The following is a 19,767-nucleotide window of genomic DNA, read 5'->3' on the forward strand; positions in this document are numbered from 1 at the left end:
TTGTAGCCGACCGTGCTACGCGTAAACGCTTCCGCCCATCTCGATTGTTAGTCGCTGCTCGAGTGAGAGATCGATTTTATTTCATCCCGAGAGAGAGAGAGAGAGAGAGAGAGAGAGAGAGAGAGAGAGAGAGAGAGAGAGAGAGAGAGAGAGAGAGAGAGAGAGAGAGCGAGAGCTCTCCGCCGAAGCGGAGCGTTGAGCGGCGCGGCGAAGCGTAAGTTGGACGGAGGAACACGCGCTGATGAAAGTCAGCGCGGAATTATGATTGCATCATCATTGTCACATTTCCACTGTGCGCTGTGCGAACGGCCGAGTCGTAAACATTCCGCGTCGTGTCGTAACTCGTCGTAGCGAAACTCGAGCAATTAGCTGGAAACGGCGCTGATGCGCCAGTGAGAGGGGATATACGGGACGGACGATTTTTAAGTTCTTCATTGCGATTCGTAGCCAAGAGCGGCGTCAGTCAACAATTTATGGCCGGCGGTTGTTCCTCTAACAAGCTCCTCGATTTCCCGGGGCCCGCGGAATTATAGTTCACGCGGGTACCCGTAGATATTCCTCTGCGAGAAGAATCCGAGAGAATTTACTCGCGGCTCACAGCCTGCGCGCGCGATCGCGTCTCTTATCCCCCATTAGAATCCTCAACCCTGAGCCTCGTGTACTTTCGCTCTCGATTTATGCCGGCCCGCTTATTCGAACAATTAATCGCCCCGCCGCACAGTGCGGACGCCGGATGACATTTTTTAGTCTCAAAATTCTCTAGAGACCTGAATTTCCAATCGATCATCGACACCAATGGATGAGGTTGATCCTGAATAAATTCCAAAGAGATCTGTCTAGCCGAAATTTTGAAAAAAATTATCGGTTCAGAGTTTAGGGTTGGTCTTGAAAGTTTATCGTTTAAAGTACAGTTCTAGACTCGAACTTAATGTTTTATAGCTGAATATTCAACGTCGAGTATTATTAGGTTCTCGAGGTGTGGCTAGATTGGGTTCTTGGACTATTTGGGGCTCTTAATACGTGGGCAGTCTGAAAAGTTCTCGACCTGACACATATATGGCGGTAAAAACTGTCAAATTATAATTGTATCGGAAAGTGGCATCCCTGATATAAACCCATGTAAAATTTTATTCGATCTGTCATTCGAGTAGTAGCACCAGTTGAAAAAGCTTTGCGCAAGATGGGTGCCGCATTTGCTAGCAATTGACCAAAAACGCATTCGACTGCGTATTTCTCAAGCGTGTTCGGATCGTTTTGAGCAAAATAAAATGGATTTCAAGCGTCGTTTTATAACTGTTGATGAAACTTGGATCCACCACTGGATACACCAGAGCGAAAAGAACCTTCTGGGATCTGGAGTCACACTTTAATGAGGGTATTGAATTATTGGAAAAACGTTGGAATAAATGTATTGAAGTTTCAGAAGATGACATTGAGAAATAAAGCATATTTCATGGCAAAAAAAGTTTTCCTTCATTGTTAGGCTGAGAACTTTTCAGACTGCCTACGTATATACGGCTTCGTGCATCCACGAGCTGAAAAGTTCTCGGATTGATCGATTGATTCCTAAGTTGATGGACTTAAGACTCAAAATTCCTCGGTTTTGCGCTTAACGGGTCTATATTTGATGTTTTCGAGCATATTTTGGGCTGATGAGTTTTGGGTTAATGGGTTTCTGCTTCAAGATCGATAAATCTCGAGGTGTCTGTTGATTGATTTTATAGTTTCAATCCGCTGAATACGCTCTTAGATAGAAATAAGTGTCGAATAATCGAGTATTTCACAAGTTTCTCGCGTTCAACGATAATTTTTCCTCTTTCGGGGCTGGTAATTCGAGAAAAAAATTTCTTTTTAAATTTTGGCAAGATAGATCTCTTCGGGATTTATTCAGGATCAACTACCTCCTCATCCACATTGGTGTCGATGGTCGGTTGGAAATTCAGAAAATCTCTAGAGAACTTTGAAGCAAAGAATGTCACATCTGGCCCCACTGTGCGCCGCTTCTCAATTCAGACAAATCACTCGAGTTACGTTCTATTCAACGGTGAGATAATACGCGTTCTCGACAAGAGTAAGAATGCACAATAGCGCCCAAGTTATGAGGATTGAAGTACGCACTCACTGAAGTTGAACCCACGCTGAGAAATACATCTCCTGGCGATTTTGACACCTTTATGACTTCGCTGTCATATTCTCTCGCTGTGAGACGCGCTTTATCGCTTCTCCGCTTCAACGTATACCTTGCTGTTGTTATTATTTCAGTATATCTAGGAAATGTGTGTGTATCTTCTAGAAGGTCGTGAGACTCCATTATCACCGCCACCTCCTTCGAGCTCTTCGGTTCAAACCTCACCTCGTGGCTTAGGTTATACCTGTGGTCCCATAGATGGATCCTTGTACGCGGTGGTTCACCAGGGTGCTGCAGGAGGTGCCCGCGGCTCGCCACTGACGGTTTCCATGGACAGTGGCATAAGCAGCGCGCCGCCACAGAGACCCAGCCCGCCAGAACCCGAGCCGGAAAATCAGACTCACGGGGACCTCGACAAGCTTCTTCATGATATGATGCTGACCGTCGAGGTGAGTTGAAAGGATCCCTGAGGGATCACGATATTGGGAAAACATGTCGGAAGTTTGTATCAACTGATCGAAGCGAACGAAGTTCTCGAGCGGTACAGTTAACCCTCTTTCCAGTCCATGCCAGATCCTCCGGCAGAGGACTACAACCGCGACCGCAGCGAGAAGATATACATCCAAGAGACGCGCAGCTACAGCAGCCACGGCAGCAGCCACCCGACTTCCACGTACTCCACCCTGAAGGACTCGTACAGAAGCTACGGGGCCGGCAAAGAGTCCAGCCCGCCGTACAACTCGAGCAGCAGCTACAGCACCCTGAAGAACGAGTATAGGGAGTCGTCCAAGAGCGTGGAGCACCGGTCGAGGGACGACTTCGAGTACCGCGCCTCTCCGGACCGGAAGGTGTCCGAGTCTTCCAACGAGTCTTACAGGAAACACGCGGACTCCTTCTCGCCGCCGGGTAACATCGACTTCATCGACGAGGATATACCGTATCACGCCAGGCAGACCAGCCAGCCGTTCTCGTACGGCGCCACCACTGATATGATAAAGCATCAGAAGCTGTCGTCGCCCTCGCTGGTGAGGAAGGCGTCCGTGCGCAGCGCGGCACCGGTCGTCGACTTCGACGACATCCTCGGCGAGAGCCCCAGAAGACCCATCAGCCCCCTCAGCTCCAACACCCCAGACCCGCCGCCGGAGTTCGCGAACGGGCCCATGAAGAGCGGCACGGATCACATGGACGGGTGAGTGAACTCTGTCTGGCCGAGTTTCCCGCAACGACACGCACGGAAACCTCGTCATACCTACTCCTGCCGAGGGCAGGACTTTGCTCGACGGTAACCAGGTCCAGATGAGGCCCGGATGAAAACCCGTGACTCAAAAACGATATCTCCGTCGGCGCGAGCCGAGGAGACACACATGGCTGAACGTTCGGCCGCGCTGAGGAACTCAATTGAGATAAACGGGAGGATAACTGACTGAACGGGAACCTCCTACGACGGACCTTTCCGTCCCTCCGGCCGGGTTTTCATTTGGTCCGCAGATAAGGAAATCAGTCGTCGGCCAAGCCGAGCAGCTTGCGAAAGAGATGGATAGCTTCGGAAAGCGAACCATCTCGATCGCGGGGAACGTTTCTTTTTTAATGTAGAAGAAGTCTTTCTAGAAGAAGTCTCCGCTCCAAAAGAGGCGTTTCGGGGCTTCTTTCCCTCTCTGTCTCTCTTTAACTCCTCTCTCTCTCTCTCTCTCTCTCTCTCTCTCGGAGCAAGCAAGGTCTCGCCTAGATATCCTCGCGTCGCTAATTGCGCGCAAGACTGCCTCGTGTTTACGCAGCTCCAATCTCTCTCCTCGAGATCGTCAACCACACCCTTCTCCCTCCCCCCCCCATGAAGACTCTAAGAGAAATCACGCTCTCCCCGTATTTCGCGACAAACGATACTTATTCACTCCGCGCTGTCAACGGGCGAAAGGAGCCTCGTTTCCGCGCGACGGCAAAATCGCGACGCGACTGCGGGAGTGCGGATTAAGCGGTTCTCGCGGGCCGCCGTCTTTCTCGGCTTGAGAAAATCGCGCCGGAGTCAGCCAGCCGATGTGTCGTGCCTTTGGCAGCGCTTCCAGACGGCCGACGTCGGCAGCGCATGATGTCGCAACGCACCGTCCGAATCGGGCACCGCAAAAGAGCCGCGCTCGCGTTTGAGGCGGGAGAAAGGGAGAGGAGAGAGAGAGAGAGAGAGAGAGAGAGAGAGAGAGAGAGTGAGGGAGAGAAAGAGAACAGAAGAGTCCGTGGCCCGACCGTGGGCAATTAATAAATCGCCGAGCCATACGCGGCCACGTCGCGAAAGCTCCGCCGCGAATGGCGAACGCGGCCGTCGTGAATCATGTCGTCGGCGACGCCTGTCAAGGAGGAGCGGCTCGTCGCGAGTCGAAGCTGCCGAGTCCGCGAGACGGCGAAAGGGCGAAATTCTAGCCGTTACTCCACTTCGCGCGAGCCTGGATAATTAACGGGAAAACAAAGAAAGAGAGAGAGAGGGAGGGAAAAGAAGCGCGCGCGGTCATCGTGTCAACGGCATTCACCTCGAAGTCATGAATTTTTTGCGAGCACGGCCCGAGAGGCTCCCGGCGCCGCCCTGTGCGACTCGCGAACGAGATCATCCCGCGTGTGAATGGAAGAGAAAGCACGCGTGAAACGCGAGTCTGTTAAGGCTCGCCGCACTGGCGCGGCGCGGCGACTCGCGGGATTCGCTTCTCACGGAGACGCGTCCAACTGCGTAAACTGATTTCGCCCTGACGTTTCCCCGATTCGCCGAGGAGAACTCCGCAATTTCGACGTCGACGTCAAGCACCCCCACTTGCGTCACACTGTTCCGTCGCGCGAACATCTCCCGAGCGCCCTCGCGGTGCTCTACTACTACGAATCTCCTCACGTCACTTCCGCGACGATTCCATCGCGCTCGAAGCCGTCGTAAAAATCCCGGCGCCCCGGTATTGTGTCGTCCAGTTCCTCCGTGAGGATAAAATCTCGAAAGCCCCGATACGCTCAACTTTCCGCTCCCCACCTCCCCACGGACAAGCCGAAGGGGGAAGGTATAGCTTGGCAAAAAATGATGGCCTTGCGAAGGGTTGATGGCTCGACGGAGCGGTCCGTAAAATCCACAGCGCGCCGTGAAAATAAACGCGCGAGCTTCGCGATTCCGCGAGCTTTCGCTTTCGCGAGTATTTATGACGAAGCGGCCGGAGAGGAAGCAGGCCGGCGTGGCCGAGACGTTTACGGTCCGGGCGGTCGACGGACATTCGGCAGGTCCGCTTTCACGGTAAAGTGAAAGAAACTCCGGCATTCCGCGGGAGTCGAGCGGCACCTCGTCGACGTGTCACTTGACGAACGCGCGTTTCAAAATCCCCGTTGCGCCACCGCGACGGCCGCGGAGAAGCAGGTCTCGCAGCCTCCGCGACAGCACAGGAGAGAGAGAGAGAGAGAGAGAGAGAGAGAGCAATCACCTATTTCAGGGAGCGCCGCGCTCGCTCTCTGACATAATTATAAATATAGACCGGGCGAGAGAGAGAGAGAGAGAGAGAGAGAGCGAGAGAGAGAGAGAGAGACGCTAAATCGGCCCCGCGGAACCGTCAGCGCGTCTTCGTCGCCGCCGTCGCTCATTCGAGCCGCATGCGACCCCTCGGCGGTGATCTTCACGTCGGCCGACTTCACCGAGGGACGATCAGGTGCGCGAAGAGAACGAAGCGAGGGAGTCGCTTCGTCGCGAGTTCGGACCCGCCGAGAGATTTACGCGTGGCCACTTGTGCCCTAGTTTTCGTATTATTCACACCGGCCAAAGTTTTATTTTCCCTTGCCCTTTCGCCCTTCCTCCTCCCCGCGCTCGCTCCGCGCGCGCTTACGTTATCGCGTGCGTCACGCCCCGACGGAGTGGTCTTCTTTCCAGCCGCCGCGCCGGCGCGCAACTTTTCCTCCCTCATAACCGCGGAAACATCAGAGAAACGGCACTCGGAAGCGGAAGGCGAGGAGGTAGGAGCACAAAAGCCGCTCGTAAAGCCTCGTATAATTTCGCCCGCAAGCTCGCGAGAGCTTGTACCGTCCCTTCCGGCTGGACCGGCCATTCCCGCGCACAGAGCGGAACTTTTCATCTCGCGCAGAGAACTGCGCGCCGCTCGCGTAATAATAACGCTGGCGGACGCGGCGAATCAACAGGGTCCTCTATCTGTGCCAATGGCGCTCGCACGCGGATTCGCAGATTAATGCGACCTCGCGAGTTCTCCGCCGCTCGTTGCCTCGTCCGATCGATCGGCCCTCGGTCGGTTTTTGTTGTCCGCCCAGTTGAGTCTCGAACGCGGATCTCTCTTTCTTTTCCCTCGCGCATTCGTCAATTCGTAAATTCGCATCCGAGATGTTCCTCGGGCTCATGTTCGATGTTTCGGAATTTTTACGAGGCCAAACGTCGCGTTTCCCTCCAAACTCGCTCGTCTGCGTTATCGCGGCTGACGTGCTCATTCCTCGGCGGCGTGCGACCGCGATAAATCGTCAATCGCCGTCTGGCGGAGATGAAGTTTATTGTCGCGCGCGCGCGAGAGCGCGCGTTAAACAAATCTCGCGAGCGAGACGCGATAAACTTTCGCGGAAGGCGAGCCAGGCTGTATCAATAAAGCAACGAAGATGGAATAACGCCCGCTATTATCCGTCGTGGAACAATGGACGCGGAGTTTCATTTCATTCGCCGCTCTCCGCTTGAGTAATGCATAACCCCCAAGTCCGGTTTCGCTTCCCAAGAAACACAAACCGATATTTCAATCAATGGCGCATCCATAATAAACGCGGATACTCGATTCGGATACAGATTCCACGGATCGGTCAAGGTTGACGCGCGAGAAGGCTCACACACGGCTGCTTCATATTTGATGGCGCTTCGAAATGGCGCTCTCCGCTCTTGTCGTCCGGGAAATTCCCGCTTATTCGCGTGCTCGCCGATTTAGAAGCGTCGCGCGAGGTAAATATTCTTCCCGAAATAAGCGGCCGAAAAAACGCAAGGAGTTCTTATCATTTCTTGAGAAATTTCTTCGTCTCTCGCGTTGAGAGCCGCGCGTGTCTCCACAGAGTGATTATTTTTCGTGAAATTAAATCGCGCGGCTTTTTGCGATACGACGATCGCCGGGGGGAATTCGGGACGACCTAAAGAGATTCACCTTTAAACTAACCAGCTCTCTCTCTCTCTCTCACTCTCACTTTCGCTCTCTCTGTCTTTCTTGCTCGTCGTCGAACGACAATTCGCTCGCGCGGAGACGCAGTTTACAACCCTCCCGGGGATTGCGCGCGTTCGAACGGGCATAAATTTCGTTATTCGAAAAAAGAAATCCTCCGTGACTTACGCTGATTGGCTACCGAGGCCGTCGTTTATTATCTCGAAGAGCGGCCGAGTGCAACGCGCTCTCTCTCTCTCTCTCTCTCTCTCTCTCTCTCTCTCTCTCTCTCTCTCTCTCTTTCTCGCTTTCTCTCTTTCTCTCTCTCTCGCTCTCGCTCTCTCTCTCTCTCCCTCCCTCCCTCCCTCCCTCTTTCTCTCCGGAGCCACGAGCTGAGATGGCCCGGGGCGACCTCATCGATCAGGGTGTAATTATCGGCGTCTATCGTGGTAGGAGGTCCAGAATCCGGCGTAGCGGAATTCCGCGGGTCTATTCCGCGAGAAGGAGCCGTGCGTTCTAACGAGCCTTTGTTACCGGAGTCGCGGTTCTCGGGTTCCCCCGAGAAAGCGCGGCTTCTCGTATTTTCAACCGCTCGTCCCTCGTAACGCGATAGGTCGTCGGCTGTCTCGTTGAGAGGCATGAAAGCGAAAAATGCCGCGACCATTCGTCATTACTCACGTAGCGCTATTGAATGTCTGGTTTCACTCGCTGACATTGTTTCGCCGGTCGTTAAATACCGCATCGAAAATCGCATATCTCGCTCTCGCGAGCCGAGCGAACCACTGCGCTTCGATCGACCACGCGACTCGTGTACCGCTCGCGACGACAGCGATCGATCGAGGGACATTCTATTTTTTTCTCTTCTTAATAGAGTCATTCTCGTTTCTTGCCTTTGTTCACGATACGTCTCTCGGTGAAGAATGAAAGAAAGGGAGAGAGAGAGAGAGAGAGAGGGGGGGGCATCAAAGAGGTCGCGATAAGGCAATTCCATTTCTTTCGTTATCGTTCAGGTTGTCATGGCTGAGACAACAGCAATTGAAACTCGCCGCTAGGAGAGATGAAAGGAGTCCTGGCAAGCTTTGGCGACAAGAGACCGGAAACCGTGTCATCGGCGAGCTCAGGAGCCTGCAGAGAGGGAGATTAAGACACGACGGCTACGCCAGCGACTCGGCGGTCCTCGACGACGATGACGACACGTGGAACATGGGTTCCGTTTCCGGACAGGTAAGAAGTAGAGATTGACTGTTTTTCGAGCAAAGAAAGAAATTATCCTACGTATTTTACTACATCTCCGATGATGAGAATTGATTTAAAATTCCTTGCCTTCACCCAAAAAAAAAAAAGTAATTTCAAAGAACAAACTAGGACAAACAAAAGGAATCGTCTAAATTTTAGAGGATTTTATTCTTATATATGGCCTCAAGAGGATTCCACGAAAATATAATTATAAACACGTTATTCTTAAAGTTAGAGGATTTATGTTCTATGTATAATGCAAATCTTATTGATTTTAATATAAATTTCTTCTTATACACAGATTAATCTTTTTTTAAGAGAATTATTATTTAATTTTACTGTACTTTATTCTTACTGATTATACTGATTAATTTGAAAAAGTTATGATAATGTATAATAGCGAAAAGTGTTATATATAAATGTACACTTCTGGCTTCAGTTCTACAATAAGTAGACACGAATAAAATAAAATCATCACAACAAACAAATTTCCAATCAGTTTTGTTACGGACTTCATAGCTGCAAAGATGTTCGTCATAATCAATTGTATGAAACCTAGTTAAAAGAAAGAATGTATTATTCAACTTGTTGCAATAGATTATAAACTATATTTGACCAAATACGGGTAAATTATCTTCGTTGTATATATTAGAGCAACGCATATACCTTTTTTAAAAATTGTCCCAAATATTCTGACTCATGAGCATATAATTATTTTTTTGTTCGTGTCTGTAGGTAGAGCATGACTGAACAAAATAAGCGGACATTCAAATCAACCTCAATATTCCTCTTCATATAAGAAGAAAATTAATGAATATAAGAACAAAATCCTCTTGAAATAAGAGGAAAACAGAATAATATCTAATAAATTTTAGATGAATTCACTTTAATCGCTTTATCAAAAAAGCAGTTTTCTTCCTGCAGAAAGCTTCGCTTAGAATATGAGATTACGGGAAAAGTCACTTTACAAATAAAATACCTTTCTTTGGGTGTTTTATAAATTCGCCTACGGATAACTCAGAAGAAGCGAGCAACGCAAAAAATATATATATATATATATATATATGATACAAAAATATATATATGATGATAAATGTAAAATGGAGGAGCTATCAATCCTAGAATGCAAATCCATCGATAGCATCGAGATTGGATTTGTTGGGAAGGCAATTTATCCCCGTGTTTGTTAAACTCGCGCAAGCTTCGCGTTATCTCGAAGACGCGCGATCGCGAGCATACGTACGATGACTTTCTCTCGCTACTCATTACCGAGTACGTCCGTGATTAAACAAACGGCAGCGCTCACTAACGAGATAGAGGGAGAGAGAGACGAGTCGCGCGTTCTACGATCAACTCGCCTGACATTTGTCGTTTATCGATTAGCCGCCGTCGAGAGCTGCACCGTACACCTCCGCGCCAGCTAGTCCTCTACTTCCGCAGAGATCGAGCAGCCGGAAGTACAACGGCAGCATCGGAAGCGGCGCCCTCCTCGGTAGACCGCGCGCGGAGAGCATGAACGAACGGCCGTTCGTCTCCGTGAAACGCGCGTACGAGTACCGCAAGTACAGCGACAGTCAGGTAAGTACGACGGCGTGCATCCGGCTGCACTTTGCTCCTTAGACTGCTGGGATCGCACGCGGCCGACCTTTCGAGCGCCGCACCGTCGTTATCTTCAAGTTTCATCGACCGTTATCGCGTTCTCTCTCTCTCTCTCTCTCTCTCTCTCTCTTTCTCTCTCTTTGGAAAATGTCCATCCTGCGAAATCTCGCTGAGAACGAGGGAAAATGCACTCGAGAAAGAGAGAGAGAGAGAGAGAGAGAGAGAGAGAGAGACGCGATGCGGGAGATACCGCCGTCCGGAATCGCAGGAGCGGATGTCGGAGAGTGAAACTTGAAATGGATTCTTCGTCCGTGCGAGTGACTTTTGATCGGCCGGGTTGAATTCGTGTTTCCTGACGCGCGCGTGCGCTGGAAATAACGCTGTAAGCTCGCTCTGCGATTTCAAGCCGAGACACTCACCAGCCGGCGAATTTGCTCGTGTCAATGAAGAGTCAGTCGAATTTGTGTGAAAGCCAGCTGCCGGTTTACCTTTCGAGCGGTATTTCACCGGAGAGAAATCCAGAGAGAGAGAGAGAGAGAGAGAGAGAGAGAGAGAGAGAGCGAGATGAGCGGCGCATTGCCCGAAATTTCAATAATATCCGAGGGGAAGCCGGACGTCAAAGCAGCGACGCGCGCGGCGGGTCTCGAGTTGATCCTGCGAGTCCCAATCGCCGCGCGATTCTCGCGCTCGCCGGATATTGGAAAATTCCCGAGTATCGCTCGGCACCGCTCGAGATTGCAAGGATAATATCGCGCGCGGAAGAAACAGTTAGTCGCGTACGAAGGTGGAGAAACGACGGCGCGGTCGATCCCGCTTTACGCCAATGAGACGGCGGCACAGCACGAACGCTACAATTTACTAGGCCCCATAGATAACAAGCTGGAAACTCCTCCTTCCTTCCCCCGCCCCAGCGCTATATCTTATAGCAATAGCATATAGTTAGACCCTAAATAGCAAGAAATAGCGGCCCTGCAAAACGTAGTGGACCCCTAGGCGGTCGCCAGTGTCCGCGGTAGAGAGTCCTTTTTAACCCTTTTCCGTGCTATACTTTCGACGGTATTCGCGCAGAGAGAGACCCAGATCGCGTCGGCGACCCAGTCTAATCTGTCTAATCCGGCATGATCTCGTCTGACATAATTTCCAGCCAAACGTCTGACTGTAATTTCGAGTCTCGAGCCTCCAGCTTGTGCGCGCGCGAAGCCCGAGTCGCGTCGAGTTTCAGCGCGAGACCTCTTAACGACTTAGCGAGATCCTCGTCCGCGCTTAATTACGCGATACTAATCACGCTGACTAGTCACTTATCAGCTGAGGGGGAGGCTTCGCTCCGGTGGCGGTGGCTGCGAAGCGAGATGTCGCGGAGTGGAGAAAAAAGAAAAGGACTAATCAAGAGAGTAACTTTCGGTGTCGCGTGAGCACGCTTTCGCGAGCTGCGGGCGGAAGTTCGTCGCGCGGAGCGCGGAATTGCGTGAGCGGTCGGACCTCGGAGAAAAAAGCAAAGGGAAAGGCAAAAAAGGAAAGGACGAGAGAGAGAGAGAGAGAGAGAAAAAAAGATGTCGCTCCGTGTCGGTCCGTGGCCGCCCGGCCGGCCATAACGCGGACATTCCCGGCTGACGCGGCAGCTGCGTAACGAGCCGGCGGCGTTAACTCGCGCCATTAATTAGCCCCGCGCAATTAATTAACAGCGATTCGGACTTAGGGCCGCCGGCGGCGGCGGCGGAGTATAATCGAGGACACTCGGGGGCATAGCACCGAAAGGATTAAACGCTCTTAGTTCGCCGGCATGTAGCACCGCGCTTGGCTTGCATTCCAGAGCCCTCCGACATCCCCCTGTGCAGCCTTAGCGGCCGTGCCACCTTTAGGGTTAGCGACGAGCCAGCAATCGAGCAGCAGCAGCAGCAGCAGCAGCAACGTCGAGAGACAGCAGCAGCAGCAGCAGCAGCAGCCGCCTCCGCCGCCGCCGCCGCCGCGGCCGGAATCGCGCAGCGACAGTTTCGCGCGCGCGGACGCGTTGCTGCGCGAACACCGTCAGCATCAGCAACTGCAGCCCAGCCACGGCAGCAACGTCCACGAGCAACCCGAGCGGAAGCAGGCCGCGCTCTCGGCTGCGGAATACGCGAGCTCGGCTCGAAACGCGCGGCCCGAGTCGCGGAGCCGCGTCGTCGCTTATCAGAGTGTCAGGAGCTACAGCTCGGCCAGCAGCAACCAGGTGGACCAGGTGGACGGCGGCCTGTTGGCGGTGGTCGATCAGCCTGCTGACCCTCTCGTGAGCCTCATTCAGTCTCTAGCCGAGATCACGCCGACTCGCGCGGCCCCGGCCACGTCTAAGGGCGAGGACGAACGTCCCGCCGCTGCCAACGACGCGGCGCTCGCGTCCACCCCCATGCCCGCCAGTGCGCCTAGCAATGCCATTAATCGCTCCCCTAACCAGTCGCCAAAAGCATGGCAGAACTGCATCCAGGTTTGTTGTGTCCCACCGTCCTCGCGCCCTCCGGACACGCCCGTGTCTCGGTAACCGTGCGTTTTTTTTAACAACAGCACTCGCCTTGCCGCCCCCCCCCCCCTCTTTTCTCTTCTGTCACGAATGCGCGCGTTTTCCTGGGATTCTCGATTAGCCGACGACGCGGTCAGTGAGACGGCGTTTGCTTCTAATCGTGGCGATTAGTAGCCGAGGCGGAGACCCTCGGCTAAATTGGTGTTATATCGCGTTGAGTCTCCAAGTTATATACAGATTTTGGTAGCAACGGAGAAATTAGCTAAAATGCAGGCTCATGGGGAAATTTGTGCTTTTTTGTTGGAATTCTCTCTTTCATCGCGTACGTATTTTTGTGGCAATGGAGAAACTCGCTAAAACGGAGACTTAAAAATTTGTATTGCATTTGAAAGCCTCTGATCGTACGTATTTTTGTAAGAATAAAGAAATCCAAGATAGAGGCTCGTGAAAATGTGTATTGTTGAAAATCTCTCTTTTACCCGACATATATTTTTTTTTAAGCAATGGAGAAACTAGTTAAGACGAATAAAAATTTGTATTGGAGTTGAAAATCTCTGATCACACGTATATACTTTTGTAAGAATGAAGAAGTCCAAGACGGAGCCTCGTGAAAATGTGCACTATTGTTGAAAATCTCCTTCATCCTATATTTCTTTTGAAGCAATGGACAAAGCTATAGCTAAAACGGAGACTCCTGAAACTGCGTCTTATCGTTGAAAGTCTTCAATCGTATTTTTTTACACGATCGCGAATACATATTTTTATAACGACGCAAATAGAGCATCGATCGTGCCCGCCGATTTCACCAGGCAGAACGAGAGAGATTGTGCGAGCCCATTGTCCCTGCGTCGGCGCTAATTGAGAATTCAATATTACTTTCGACATGTCAAGCTTGTCCGGCACGCCCCGCTTGGCTGGTAGCGCATAGACCGTCTTAGCAAACAGCGGTGTGTGTTTCGCACGCGACTAATCGATGTTTCGTAACCCCGTCGCGCCCCGCGCGAGTCCAAGCGCCTTCGGACGAGCGCGCGTGAGTGAGCGAGTGCGCCAGCGATAATAATCGGCCCCGTGAATTTTCCGCAGCCGCACAATGACTCGGCGTCATCGTGGACCGAGAGGAGCGTCAGCCCCGGAAGCGCGGTCGTCAGCGGTGCCTCGCGGCCGCAGACGCCGGCGTTTCCGGTCCACCCGCGGACGCCGTACGTCAACAACGCCTCGCCGACGGTGACGTTCGCCAGCGACCGCACCTACGTCACGTCCAACAACAGCTACAACGTCAACAACAACAACAACAACGTCAGCAACGAGGCCGGCGGCAACAACAACAACAACGTCGGGAGCTACGGCGCCGAACGAACGATATATATCGAAGAACGAAGAGAAGCCTCCAAGGAGACGGGGCTTCCACCCAAGAGTCCGACAACACAGCGGTAGGTCCTGTAGCTTTTCCATTGTTCCTCGTTGCCGCCATGAGCGCGCGTATGATCGCGCGAAACTAGGACGATTTGACAGACCCTTACGAATATTTCGCCAGTCTTCGAGAAATTTATTAGTGGCTGTGACAAATTCGCCAGTGATAACAAGTAATTTTATTACTCATGGACAATAAATTATTCGTACGAGTAAGAAAATTACCTATTATCACTGGCCAATTTATTACAGGCAGCAATAAATTTCTGTCAGGGACACGTGTATACATTTATATATCTTTGCAAAATAGGGTCTCTCTCTCTCTGACACATCGTTTGTGTATTTACGCATTTTTCTGTGAACGGAAGACCGAGAGAGGAGATAAGAAAGAATTCTCCCCCGCATTATTGTCTGCATTTTCTAACGTTTTCAGATATCGGAAATCTCTCTTTTTCTTTTTGGTTTTTTTTTTCCTTTCTTTCGATGTACGACCGTAGAGCGCTGAAATATTATAGTGCCCCCGAAAAGTCACGAGAGACCAGTCGCATCTCGCGACGCGAAAGATTTACCCTCGAACACGACACGGAGGATCGCAGAGCGACGGTGATGATGACGCAGAATGATGTTCGTGATTCTAGACGCTTGAGTTTCCCGGCAAGCGGGCCGCTTAAACAAACGCATAACAAACGATGGCCGCTCACTAACCAATCGGCGTCGTTCGACTATAGGTAATATATATATACAAACACCAACACACGAAGGATCGCGCGAGCGAATGTAATTTCTGTAATTCAACATAAGCAATTAACGAGCTGCGCGAGTTAATCACCGCGGCGGCGACGACGAGCAGCGTCGCGCGCCAACTGTGCACCATGAATGTTTTGTGTCACGTTACTAACCGCGCGCGCGTTGATACGCTCGGAATGCAGCTGTGTCATGTCACGCGGATGATCGATCGTTCCTCACGCTGAGACATCATAAAAAGTCCTCACGAAAAAGACCGCCCTCTCTGCTGCCTCTTTTGTTGTTGCCTCTCTCACGATTCAGATAACGCATCCATGTGATTTCATCGCCTCTCTTTCTCTCTCTGTTCCCCTCTCTCTCTCTCTCTTCCTCTCTCTCTCTCTCTCTCTCTCTCTCTCTCTCTCTCTCTGCCTCTGTCTCTGTCTCTGTCTCTGTCTCTGTCTCTGTCCCTGTCTCTGTCTCTCTCTCTTTCCATCTGCACCGTTATCGATGTTTGTCGTTGCTGCAGATTGCAAGCGTTCATCGTAACTCGTAGGAAAGAAGGAGAGCTCACAACTCACACATTGCGAACGGTTGACTGACTCGTTACCTCATGCTTGTGCGGTCGCAGCGAGAGCAACTCCGGCACATTGTATCGCACAGATACGATACGCTAAGAGCAAACACGCGGCCACGCGAGCGCACATTGGCCACGTGTGTGTGTGTATCTGTGTGTATATGTGTATGTATGTCGCACCCTCGACTAACAAAACTACTCGCGCTTCCTTGCATCGCGCGTCTTAGGCCCGGCTCCACAACTTGCTTTAAACAGAGTTGAACTCGTTAAACCTAGTTTAGAGGAAACGTTGCGTCCCACAATTGCCATAAACTTACCGTCTATTTTCTGTGGTTGAAGTTGGACGTCGAATTTTGGGCGTTCAACGAGCACAGACGAAGTTTAATTACTAGTAGTTCAGCCAATTTCAAAGTCAAGATACCTGTCGTCTTTTTTTATTAAAGTTATGATGGTACAACATTATGATTTATCGATCGAAGAATAAGAAGAAAATAATCTATACAAAAAGAGGGGAATAAACATAGTTTTAAGGTATATATTTTCCTTATCTGAAGATGAAAATTTTGAAGATTTAATTGTGAACGCCCGAAAATTATAAGGAAACGACCATCGTAGAAGAATCGATTTTCATGCGCGATTTCGTTTATCCAAAGGATCTGTTATTAGCAGTGCCAGCAGAAATTGAGCAATTTGATTTTGTCCTCACGTTCTTCCTCCCATCCTATTTCTGACTATTTATTATTAAAGGCGAAATTACATGTGAAAGGCTGTTTTCCAAAAAATGAATAAAATAAAATATAACTGTGTTCGGGGTAGAGGTGGAAACTACATGTCTACTGTGTATTATGTAAAAATTTCAAGTTACTCGGTAGTTTTTGCATAATCGTGTCGACAGTTTAAGAAAATGGTGTCTCCAGATAAACGCGTTTAAAGTTTTATGTGTGTACTTTCCATACAGATGGTAACAAATTTATTTTATACTTTAAACATTAATGAATACGCTGTGAAAATTTCAAGTCCATGATCCTACCGTTTCTGTTAAAAAAATTTGTAAAAATAGTCTCGGAAACGGCCTGCTCCGCATGTAATTCCCCCATTAACCAATCACAAAACCTTTAAGATCTTTCCTCATACACAGGCTCTGTAGGTTTACACAAACTGCTATAAGTTATAAATATGAACGTGGAACGCAATGCAAGTTTAACCACGACGTTAAATACAACAGCCGTTCAGCTAAGCTTAGTTTAAACTCGAATTTGTGGAACCGGGCCTTAGAAGGCACTTAACAGCGTGTGTCAATGAAGTAGTGGACTGCGATCGCTGAGGAACCGGAATAACACACCTCCACCGTCGCTGTCGTCGTCTGGAGAAAAGAGACTGTCTTTCTGTTTCCGCTCCACCTTCCTGCTTCTCGCCCGAGGCGACTCTGACCTATATAACATTAGAGAGACGCTCCTTTCGCCTAGATTCTCTTCTCCCCCGATTGTATGTGTGTGTGCGTGTGTGTGTGTATTTCACCCTTGTTGCCGGTGTTTTCCTCACCGTGTACAGCACTATATGCACGAGCCAGCCAACGTCTGCCTGCACGGATACGGCGGTGCATTCTCGCGGAATATTTTCTAACATTGTGCACGGTTGGTCGTTTTGCAGCAAGGACCGACCTGTTTCTCCGGTAAGCGAATCGACGATGTCGCAGCCGCAGGCTGTTTCGCGCAGCCCTGGAACACCGACCCACGCTGAATTCGCCCAGAGCCCCAAGGTGAGCATCGCGATATTAGATTACACACTCGCCGACTTGGCCTGCTGCTTCCCCGCGAGCCGCGCGGCGAATAAGCCGCGAGTGGAAATTCGGGAAGTCGTGACTTATCGTTGGGAATTAACGTCTCGACTCGATTGCGATTTTCCACCGCTTTTATGGAAAATAAGGTAAATTTATCTTTACTTACCCCCCGCCGATGACCTTGACATATTTTATCAAGGATACCTTCCTGAGTATCAATCAAAAGGTTTTAGCCGTCGCTGTTTATTAAATTGTTTATTAAACAATAATTAACAAAAGAAATTTCATAAATGGAATGTAATTTTCCGACACTGTGTACATATTTAAGGAATGAGCACATGCTATACATGTCTTATACATGAATATATATTCATCGTACTTCTGACCTTCAACTTCATCTGTTCTTTTTAGTTTCAAAAAATTTTTTTTTATAATTATGTAGAAATAGGGACTGTCTCTCGACGTCAATAATTTTCACATATGTTATCAAGGTTCTGTAATGTTGTCCTGTATTGAGTAATGTTCTGAAAGTTTTAACCCGCGCTCATTGTTTATAACAAAGTTATGAACAAATGGAGTTTCATAAATTTTTCCACACAGTTAATCCAAACACAGTGTACATATAGAAATGTAGGAAACAGTACATATAAGCGGGAGAGGGGCTTCGCCCTCCCCCGCACCCCCTCCCCGAATAAATCCTAACCTAACTTAATTTATTGCATCTTTATACGAAAAGATTTCCTTAAAATCTACAACGCCCTAATTGTATGCAGATATAATAAATTAAATTAGGTTAGGTGATAGATCTTAAGAGAACTTGTTGTTCAACAATGTCCAGAAATATATAAAGACGCAATAAGTTAGTTTAGGTTAGGATTTGTTTAGGGAGGGGCGAAGCCCCTCTCCCACTTATATATACTGTTTAACATTGTTTAATATATATTGTGTCGGTGTACACAGTGTCGAAAACACTTACATTCTATTTATGAAATTTCTTTTGTTAATTATTTTTTAATAAACAATGAGCGACGGCTAAAACCTTTTGATTGATACTCAGGGAAGTGTCCTTGATAAAATATGTCAAGATCAAGGTCATCTGCGGGGAATAGGTAAATCTTTAACGAAAATAATTCCGCTCACCGCCCGGGGGGAGTTCCAGAGCTATACGCGATTACGATCTTTCTTGATGAGAGATAATACGCCTACGTTGGATACGACATTTTGCACACAGAGACACGTACTCGAGCGTCGCTTTCTTTCGGATTCGCAGAGCGCTACGTCCTACACTTCGATCAACAGCGGCGGCCAATCCTCGCCGCAGGTGCAATATTACGGCTCACGACGCTCCAGCGTTCACTCCAACACGGAGCCTCAGGAGGTGGCCGACGTCAATGTGAAATTCGTACGCGACACCAGTAGGATCTGGTACAAGCCCAACATATCGCGGGAGCAAGGTAAAAACTCCGAGTCCCGAGCTTGTCGATCCTTTCTCTATTTCGTCTGTTACATTCCTCTTCGTGGGAGAAAATATCCCGAGTATCTTTGAGATTACGGTCTGAAAGATGTAATATCTGCAGGAAAATCCCCGCAAGTTCTACTCTACTCACACTACCTCGCTTGATGTTTCAAGAAAATATTCGTTTTTCGATTTTCACGCACGAAGCGCAAAAATACAGTAAACTATCTTTCCTTAGCAATCTCAATGCTGAAGGACGCGACACCCGGCACTTTCGTGGTGCGCGACAGCAATTCGTTTCCGGGCGCCTTCGGGCTGGCCCTGAAGGTAGCGACGCCACCTCCAGGTGCTCCCAGCAGTCCGCGGGACCCATCGAGCGAGCTCGTCAGGCACTTCCTGATCGAGCCAACATCGCGCGGCGTCAGGCTGAAAGGATGCGCCAACGAGCCGGTCTTCAGCTCTCTATCGGCCTTGGTTTACCAGCACAGCCTGATGGCCATGGCTCTGCCTTGCCAGCTGCTGCTACCCGAGCCGGAAGCGGCCGCCAGAGCTTTGGATTCACCTGGTACTAATAGCACTCAGCAGCTTCTCGCGCAAGGAGCAGGTAACTACTTTACGTGAGGGATACTCTTGCATAAAGTCAAATTAGAAGGAGATGGAAGCGTAAACTCGGTCGAGATTGAATTACGACCTAAGCCCTGTTGTGCCGGTTAATTCGTTTGCCTGCTGTTCTCAATTAGAGCGATTAACTAAGCAAAACGGAGGCAAATCCAATTCTCACTGGATTTCATTGTTTCGTGCCTTCAACGAGTTTACGACCAGACGTCTCCTTCCGTCGTGGAGAAGGGAACGTTCGTTTGTTTCTTTTCTCTCCTCTCTAACTTCTCGAATGTGTTGCTCTTTTTACAGCCTGCAACGTTTTGTACCTTTTCACGATTGACACGGAGTCGCTGACCGGGCCGCAGGCCATCAAGAAAGCCATCACGAGCTTGTTCGAGCAGAAACCCCTGCCGGCCGCTACGATCGTTCACTTCAAAGTCTCCACGCAGGGCATTACCTTGACCGACAACGCGAGGAAGCTGTTCTTCCGCAGACATTACCCCACGAATAACATAAGTTACTGCGGCTTGGACACCGAGGAACGCACATGGGAATTCGCTAGCGAAGACACCAGCAGACCCCTTAGCGCTCAGTATGTATCCACTCCATTTGTTTCCATCGGAAGGGAATATATTTTTACC

At 49.8% G+C, this 19,767-nt stretch overlaps 1 protein-coding gene across 15 annotated transcripts in view; it reads left to right on the forward strand.

Moving 5' to 3' along the window:
• by (focal adhesion protein tensin) overlaps positions 1-19,767 on the forward strand; it is a 221,674-nt gene that overhangs the window by 198,911 nt on the left and 2,996 nt on the right. For 7 of the 15 annotated variants that reach the window (XM_025305633.1, XM_019845230.2, XM_019845234.2 and 4 more), the window contains 11 exons: positions 2,294-2,577; positions 2,692-3,317; positions 8,265-8,478; positions 9,874-10,068; positions 11,900-12,547; positions 13,664-14,010; positions 14,629-14,718; positions 16,941-17,049; positions 18,302-18,524; positions 18,765-19,130; positions 19,436-19,718. In XM_025305633.1, the coding sequence (XP_025161418.1) occupies positions 2,294-2,577; positions 2,692-3,317; positions 8,265-8,478; positions 9,874-10,068; positions 11,900-12,547; positions 13,664-14,010; positions 14,629-14,718; positions 16,941-17,049; positions 18,302-18,524; positions 18,765-19,130; positions 19,436-19,718 (3,385 nt within the window). The remainder of the gene's footprint in view (positions 1-2,293; positions 2,578-2,691; positions 3,318-8,264; positions 8,479-9,873; positions 10,069-11,899; positions 12,548-13,663; positions 14,011-14,628; positions 14,719-16,940; positions 17,050-18,301; positions 18,525-18,764; positions 19,131-19,435; positions 19,719-19,767) is intronic. The other 8 variants (XM_025305634.1, XM_025305635.1, XM_025305639.1 and 5 more) reach the window with 8 other exon arrangements.

Source organism: Harpegnathos saltator, unplaced genomic scaffold (assembly GCF_003227715.2).
Source record: "Harpegnathos saltator strain DR-91 unplaced genomic scaffold, Hsal_v8.6 scaffold708, whole genome shotgun sequence".
In the NCBI taxonomy this organism is placed as follows: domain Eukaryota; kingdom Metazoa; phylum Arthropoda; class Insecta; order Hymenoptera; family Formicidae; genus Harpegnathos; species Harpegnathos saltator.